This window comes from Strix uralensis, chromosome 1 (genome assembly GCF_047716275.1).
Source record: "Strix uralensis isolate ZFMK-TIS-50842 chromosome 1, bStrUra1, whole genome shotgun sequence".
NCBI classification, from domain to species: Eukaryota; Metazoa; Chordata; class Aves; order Strigiformes; family Strigidae; genus Strix; species Strix uralensis.
The window spans coordinates 144815333-144823809 of NC_133972.1; the positions used below are offsets into that span (position 1 = coordinate 144815333).

General features: G+C 35.7%; 1 protein-coding gene across 8 annotated transcripts in view; it reads left to right on the forward strand.

Moving 5' to 3' along the window:
* The window catches only part of RALYL (RALY RNA binding protein like), a 407787-nt gene extending 399677 nt beyond the window's left edge, over nt 1–8110 (forward strand). For all 8 annotated transcript variants that reach the window (XM_074883722.1, XM_074883741.1, XM_074883750.1 and 5 more), the window contains one exon: nt 4950–8110. In XM_074883722.1, the coding sequence (XP_074739823.1) occupies nt 4950–4967 (18 nt within the window). In that variant the 3' untranslated portion in view covers nt 4968–8110. The remainder of the gene's footprint in view (nt 1–4949) is intronic.
* The last annotated feature ends 367 nt before the right edge of the window (nt 8111–8477 follow it).

Below are 8477 nucleotides of genomic sequence, written 5' to 3' on the forward strand. Positions count from 1 at the left end.
CAGCAGCAAACCCGTAATACACACTCACGTTCCCCTGCTAACAGCTACTGAACTGAGCATTTATATATCACATGGGGGCATTATACTAAATCACCTATATAACCATGTTACTTAATCAGAGTTTTCATGCTTTAAATCAAGGGACAAAGCACAAGGTGTATCTCAAATGAACACTGCTGTGAAGTTAATGTGATAGCTAATACAAATTCAAGGTTCCATGGTAAGCCCGCTTTGTCGCTTGTGGTTTTCCATTCATGATGATGAACACTGTGTAAAAGACAATAGAAGCGCATGCCCCATGGTACCTTGCACACATAAATTACTGGGTTTTGCACTCAGTGTGAGCTGCCTGTTTAAGAGAAAGGAAGGATATTGTCTTGAGTTAGACACAGAAAATAAACAGAATGGCAATTTGTACTACTCTTTCTGTAATGCATCCTAATTTTTCTCATTTTAGGGAAATATCTGGATCAATAATGGCTAACCAAGATTTGGTGTATTTTTTTCAAAAAGTCTCTTCTGCAAACAGATTCCGTTTTCTACCTCCTTGGCTGTCCAGAAAGTACATTCCATAATCAGAAAAAATTATTATTAGAAATGAAACAGAGTATGCCATCCTAAAGGACATAATAGTGACATTCATGGACCTGGGTTCAGTATTCTCAGTTGTGCAGATAACAATATAGGAGTGAGCATCAGATGCAATCAAAGCAATCACGCTACAATTGCAGTTTGAGGTAGTGAAAATATGAGAGTCAGGGTTGTGAGTGAAAGGACAGTGCAGCAGCTGCATTTCAATGGGGCTTGCAGTTGTTTTGTAGAAAGAGATGTATGGCAGTCACATAACCCACTGCCAAAGCCTAGTCAGACAGCAGCAGCACCCTGGGAAGGTGTCAGGCATCAGGCATCAAGCCTCCTACTCAATAGGAGCCTGACAGAAGTAGAAATGCGATTTTACCTGAAACCAAGCAGTGGTCAGAATTAGCTTCAGGTGCCTCCCTTACAGCTGCTAAATGCAGGACTCCAGTCCTGAGAATGGGTTTGTCTAGCAAGGAAAAAGAGACAGGAGAGCAAGAGGAAGGATATTTGAGGCTTTGAGTTTCAAGCTCATTTGTATATATGCACCGTCATCTATCCATCCACTCTTTAGCTGTATTTTGGGGGAATTTCTAAGATTAATGTTATCATTAAAGTCATTCAGCACAGTTGATTGCTTAAAAACAGATACATTTTGTCAAATGAACATCTTGCATATACTTGTTGGATGCTCTTATTGCATATAATTATTGTGGGGTAAATCATACAGTAAATTCTATAATGTGGGGTAATTCTATTCTCTGGGGTATTTCTCTAAACTACAAGGAAAGATGTTAATCATGTATATCTTTTGTGTCATTTAGTCATGGTGCATTCCTAATACTCCCTTCTAAGGACATATGCTGAATTTACACTCTCAAATAGTAAGATTTATTCCTGCATATCTAGGTCTGGAAGATGAGCATGGTAAAGAAAGTCTAGCACACTTTTCCCATAAACTCTGTGAGAAGGAAACTAGGTATTTATGGGGAACAAGGATCTATCCCTTGTTTACCCTTTTTCAGAACTGTAAGGAAGAAGAAATATACCAGAGCAGGGAAGAGGCTGAGCTCTGCTTGGACCCAGCTAGCAGAGATCAAAACTCATGTCTCCCACAGACAAATAAAATCCACCTGAACTAGTTTAGAAAAGCCAGTAGCGTCCCCCCTGTCACAGAAGTGGTGGTCACCGTTAAAGCTTCCAGCTGCCTCGGGAGGCTGGCGAGAGGGCGTGTGGCCCACCTCATTCTAAAAGAATGGTGTCTGCAGGTCTCTACCATATATTGAGCTTGCCTTCTCAGAAAAGGCTTTTAGGAAAAATACAGAGTGCAAACTATTCCTACTGCATCATGCTTAGTGACTACAAAGCATAGAGCTTAGAGGAAATGGTCATCTGGCAGGTGATCTGATGGCCAGACTGTCCCCCCTTTACATGCAGGACATTCTTAAAGATCTATAGATGTAAAGACTGGAATTATTTAGGCTTTGAAAGGACGTAAGTGATAAAACCATTAAACCTCTAAAAGACAAGATGGAAAGCTCTGTAGATTTTTACTGAATTTTATCTGATTTACTCCATCATTTTTAGTGATTATAGTTTGGGGCCCATTAAGCAGAGCTGCACTTTCATTTAGTGAGTTGTTTAATATTTAATGTTGGCTTTCCAAAGTTATATACATTGTAATAGTGTAAAGTTAAAATTAATTGAATCTAGTATAATTTGAGTCTGGTAAAAATGCTAGAAGGATCATACTGGAACTATAATAACAGTAGCAATAGCATTTCTGGAAGACTGAAATACAGTGTTATGCCTAAGAAGACTCTTTCCAATAGCTCATGCTCAAAAAGCCAACAAGATAGGGAAAAAACAGCAGAAATAATTTCAGGTGGAAAATGAACCAATAAATAGTCCATAACCTATCTCCAGCTTTTTTCTGAGATTATGATGGCAATTAGGACAGTATATACTGTTTCTTTGATATTGTCTACGACTGCCAAGACTATATGCTCAGTTGGAATATTCAGTTCTTAAAATGCATTATGTTCAAATCACACTTTCTGAAGTGGTTTTCTGATAGAACTACATCAAATGAAAGCCACATTGCTGGCTTAAATGTAATTCAGTTCATCCTTGTTGTGTCAGGATGTTTTTTATATATATAACAGGAGGGAAATGAAAAGATTAAAAAAAACATTAGTCATCATGAGGTTTTTTAATATCATCAGCACTACCATAAAGCCAGCTGATAAATTGCATACTATTCAGAGGAAAGAAATAGAATAAAATTAGTATTGCATTACACTAGATTAATCATAGCCCTGGGTTACTGTCATTCTATGGAAAATAAAAGCTTGACTATTTCAGATTTAAAAGTTTCTTCTCAGCCTTTAAGATTATTTGCCTTAAGAGGCAAATAACAAGACCATGTACTGGAGGAAGAACACAAGATTTTGGACTGGTAGGGTTGGTAAATTTTTATCATTGTTTCTAAACAACAGCAAAGCAGCATTGAAGACTTGGATCCAGATGGTTAGCAGTAACGGTTCTTAATAGTAACATAATGAAGCATTTTAGTGTTGGTGACAGGTAAATGCTTGAAAGGTTTATGGCAGGGGAAAAGCTTCAATAAATAACTTGAAAATCTGTCTCTATTCTTACTTGCATAATTATTGCTTTTTATAATGGCATAATGGAACAGCAAAGCATAGGTGAAAAAAAGGCTAGAAAAGAGGAACTCTTTCCAAAGCTAATAGGATGTACAGTGGGATATTTTTACTTCTTGTAAAATGAATAACTATTTAACAATCATTAGGCCTTTCTCAGACTTAAGGGGAGGATTTAAAAATCTTTTTCATACAGCTAAATCTGTCCAGGGATCAGGAGCTAAAAATAGGGGAGATGAAGATTTTTCTCTATGCAAGCAGAGAATAATAGTTTCAGGATATTTTAACTGTAAGAAGTAAGTTCTAGGATCTCTCACATGCGCTTTTCTCCCTAATCCTGGATACCTGTGAAGAGTACAACCAGAAATATGGTGCTCCCTTTGCAATGAGGGGGAAATCTGATAGCTGACTGCTTTAAAGGGTAGGAGGCCAGTCCTGCAGGGACTCTGATGTTTCTGATAAAACCTTTTTCATTGGAAAACAGGTTTTCAATAAATGGAAATTTTAACAGAAATTGTCCTTTTTTTTTTTTTTTTTTTTTTTTTTTTGTCTGGGGAGGAAAAAGACACACTTAAAATTCACTGAAGGAGGGGGAACTTGGCTGTAAAGAACATCTGAAAATTTTTCAGGTTTTGATCAGAAGTGCACCAGGTTTTCTCACTTGCTTTCAGTTTCAGTTATAGAAAATGATACAATCAAAAAAGGAAAAAAAAGTGAAGAAGAAATTGGCTGAAAGATATTTTTCCTGTCAAAAGTAAAAAAAAAACCAAACCCTTAGGTTGAAAATTTCATTTAAAAAAAGAAACCATCTAATTCTGTTAACATTTTCTACTGGCAGTTTTCCAAACAGATGTGATTGGGAAAGTGTTGTCAGTTTTTCTGTGGGTAGGTGAAGCTGGTAAGTTTTATGCTCCCCTGCAGCATCACTGAATACGCAGTTGAAGCTGATAGCATTAATGTGTTGCATAGCAGGACTCTTGGATTTTTAGATACAACCCAGTGGAAGAATACCCCCCAAAAGTGTTGGCTGACACTGGATTTTTGCTATTTCATGCTGTGGCTACTAAAACAACAAAAGAAATCAAAGGATATGCAATTAAAGCTTCTGGCATGTACACAGGAACAATAATAAAATAGACAATGTCAAAAGGGAAGCCACTGAGGAAAGAACCATTAATCTGGTGACTATAAGCATTGTTGAAAGCACACAGTCAATGTAAATGGTCTGGAATAAGGTATATAAATAGTGCAATGGGACTGAAGCAAAGAATCCTACATGCAGTTTATTTAGATTGAATGCTATTATGCAAATAAAGCATTTAATTGCAAAGCAGCTAAAATACATTCTTCTATTTTCTGCTGCTAAAATAGAAATTATTCATCAGTTCTTCACATAGCATTACTGAGGGGAAATATACTTCAGCCTCAATGGTTCTTGCTTGATTCACCCTGGTTATTTCAGGCCATGCAGTCTTAACTTAGGAGTGTTGCACAGCCCTGATTGTCCACTGCTGCAGGTACATGACTTTTCTTTTAGCACTCAAAGGTTTAAGGTGGAAAAGTCTGATAGATACCAATATTTGATTGATTCATGAAAAAGTCAAGTCAGAGTCCTCTTCCCTCTTTTCTCCAGTTGTCTTGGCTTCCTTTTGAGGTTCTGATGGAGGAAATTCTGTACCTTCATACTAAAGTGAACATTTCATTTCTCAGTTTCTACAGATCAAGTGATGAGATGTCATGTGGGAACCCCCTGAAGACTGAGAAGAAAAACTCTGATTCCCCCACAGAAAATTGTGAACTGCAGTTTCTTACTGGCTAGCAACACCTTTGATTCAATTTGTATGAAAACTCAGTTTACTTATTAAAATGGACGTTATTGTTCAAATATTAGAAATTCCATTTCTTATATGTTCTAAGCTGTACAATTGTCAGATTTTTATGGTTTAGATTGTAAATGTGTTTTTCTCTGGCTAATTATTGGTATTATTTTTTTAATTTTGATGTCTTAAAGGCCAATGTACTGTATCATAATAATATGAAGGACATATTTAACAGGTGTGGTAAACACTGTATACAAATGTATATTTCTAAAAGCTATTTTTATGATTAGCATGTTTTACTGTTTTACCATATTTAGAGTCAGGTGATATTGCACTTCTTTGTTTACAGCTTAATTCAAACAAGATCACAATTAAATACATTGTATGGTATTTGCCACTATTTAATTTATTATATTAATCATTGAAAGTAATTATGTTTACTAATAGGGATAGCTGCTAAAAAATAAAAATGTCAAAATGAGAGAGCAATCCTTGATAGCTCTAAATTGGATCCTCCTGTAAATCCCTTTCTTCAGATAAGCACCCTCTGCGATGCCATTCACTAGACAGTTGTTATAGCTGTTCCTGCAAGTCTTTAAAGGCAGTTTGTTGTTAACATATGGAAAGGTTACATGACAGTCAGTCTGCTGTCTAACCAGATAAATTACTTATAGACTGCCAATATCTGACAACCTGAGTTATCCTACTGATTACTTTTCGGTTTATTTTCTGGCAGTAGTCTTTCCATTCCTGAACCCCTAAAGCCCTCCTAAAAGCCTGCAGTTGGAATAATTAATTATTACAGATGTTGTAGGGGGAATCTCAGTATAGAATTTCTTAATAAATCATGTTTCCTTTCAAACAGAATGGATGTATTATTTCTCTTGTGTTACTGAGATATTAAGGGTATGAAAGCATATATGATATGGGCACAAGGTCATCTTCTCTAATGAAGGTACCAACTTGTTCACCATCCCAAAGCTAGACCTCCTTAGCATTGCAGATGACGTGAAACAAGGAATAGATATTTATTTATCTACATCCTTATGTGAGATACACTCCTCTAGAAAGACACATGTCTTTAAAGTGATTGCATGGGAAAAAAATATTTAATAGCTATGGCCTTCCAAGAGAAAGAAGCATTAATTTAAGAAGTACCTTACATAGTTAAGTGAAGCTCAGACCCAGCTGTGTGCCACTCTGCAGCACAGAGCCCTGATATCCACTGATATCCATGGCCATGGGTATTTGGTATTTGGTATCATTCAGCACAATAAAGATGAACCCTTGCCTTGCCCTTTCAATCGTTCCCTGTAGGATGAAAGCAAGAGAAAAATAAAGGTATCAGGGAGACTCTTTAATAGATCAAACTTTCAATTTCTATAAAAAACAGCAGTTTCTGAGATGATAGGTTCACTTCAAACAGTGGGGGTATGAGGACATGGGAGCTCAAGGTCTCCAATCAGTTTCCAGCAAGGGTAGCATCACCAAAGGACTGACATTCTTCAAACATTTGGAAGAAAAGCATATATTTGAATTTAATTATCTATAACTGAGTGGGAATTTACTTCACTAGGAGACTATGTCACATAGCACTCTCAGTTATTTTTGTGTATCTTATATTTAGCTTGTCTATTGTCTGTGGAGTTACATGGTTTACCTAAGTGCTGAGTAGTACCTAGCTACTTAATTAAGGAAAGAATAGTATAAGTAGTTACACCTGAGCATAAAGAATCACAGCTTCAGAATCCACCAAGGCTGCCTCTCCCAGAAAAGTGCAGCAAAAAACATTACTTCTGTGTAAGTGAAATGTTAGGTCAAATCAAAGGGTGAAATATTTCTCCACTTTCTTTCTATTTGTATAGGTTATGATCAATTTTAATTGTAAAAATTAAAAAAAAAAAAAAAAAAAAAAAAAAAAAGAATTGCCATTTTGGGATCTCTATCTTTGGCTGACAGTTAAAAAAAATAACTTCAAACCTTAGCAGCTCAACAGGCATTTTGCCCATTTCAATTATGTAAAATGTTGGCTTGCTTACTTAAAAGATGCAGAATGTCATCCAAGGAGATCAGTTCTGAAGTTGGTATTAATAAACTGTGTATGAGAAACAGCTAGGTGTATCATCTCTTCACCACCTCCATTCCAAATGAGCTAATAACCACAGAAAACACTCTATTAGATTTTTACAAACTCTTGCCAATTATTACGCTTAGATTATATATTCACAGAAATGATTGCACCATCATAATGTCAACACTGTTTCACACCACAGCTTAAGTCCTGAATATATTTTGAACACAAAAAGACACGAGGCACTACTTCGTTTGCAAGCCAGAAGCTTGTTGTGACATGCAGTTGATTACTAGCAAAGTTTTTTAATGGCATGTTTGCTTCAAATTACTACAGAGGATGCTGGTAGCTTCAACAGAGACTGATAATTCTCTACTTTTCATGTGTGCGGTATGCTTGGTGTGGTTTGTCATCACTACCTATATTTGTTTTACATAGGTTTTGTCAGTTGTGGGGTTTTTTAACATTGCTCATCCCTTGCAATATAGAAGAAAAGGAAACATAAAGGATCTTTTCAATTGGTTTGGATAGTCAACAGTCTTATAAAATCCTTTATGGATAGTCCTGAATTAAACCAATTCATTTTCTACACAGATCTATACACTCTGTGTATTTCAGATCTTTGTTTCAAACCTGGGCAGCTGCATGAATGGAAAATATTTACTAAAGCTTTAAAGTTTGGGTCAAGAAAAAATATTTTTACTTTTGTAAACTCTTGTATTACATATTGTTGCAGTTCTTATTAGTTTTCTCTGTAGATCCATTTTTAGTTCTGAAAAATCATTGTACTTAAACTATGTAGATAGCTACAATCTTGTAAGCAGTCATATTTTTAATAGGTGCCACTGCAAGTTAGAATTAATACATTCAAGGTTTGCCCATGTAGAGCAGATTGATGGTTCATTACAGTTTTCTTTAAAATGTTGTAACATAATTTTTACATGTCTGTAAATAAATATTTTCTCTGATTTATGCACTAATTCAGTTTTGTAATTTATTCTCTTACAATGTGACTAAGAAACTTCCCAGGAAAAATATATTTCTCTCATGGAAAAATACCATTTAAAGCTCTTTGATACAACTGTGCTTCACAAACTTTCCAAGCAGAACAAACACACAGGTATCAGAGTATGAAGTACTTATCTTAAGTAAGTAAAAAGGAGAAAAATGTGGTAAATACTGCTATCATTTTAATAGTTTAAAAAATTTAAGGACCAGTCCTGTGTTAAAAAATGACTGAGAAATGTGACAAACTTCCTAAAAAGACGGAATTCTTCAGTGGGGTGAGAGAGAAAGAGAAAGCCCAGTGGTGATATTTCATTAAATTTGAGGAATGCATTTTCTTAA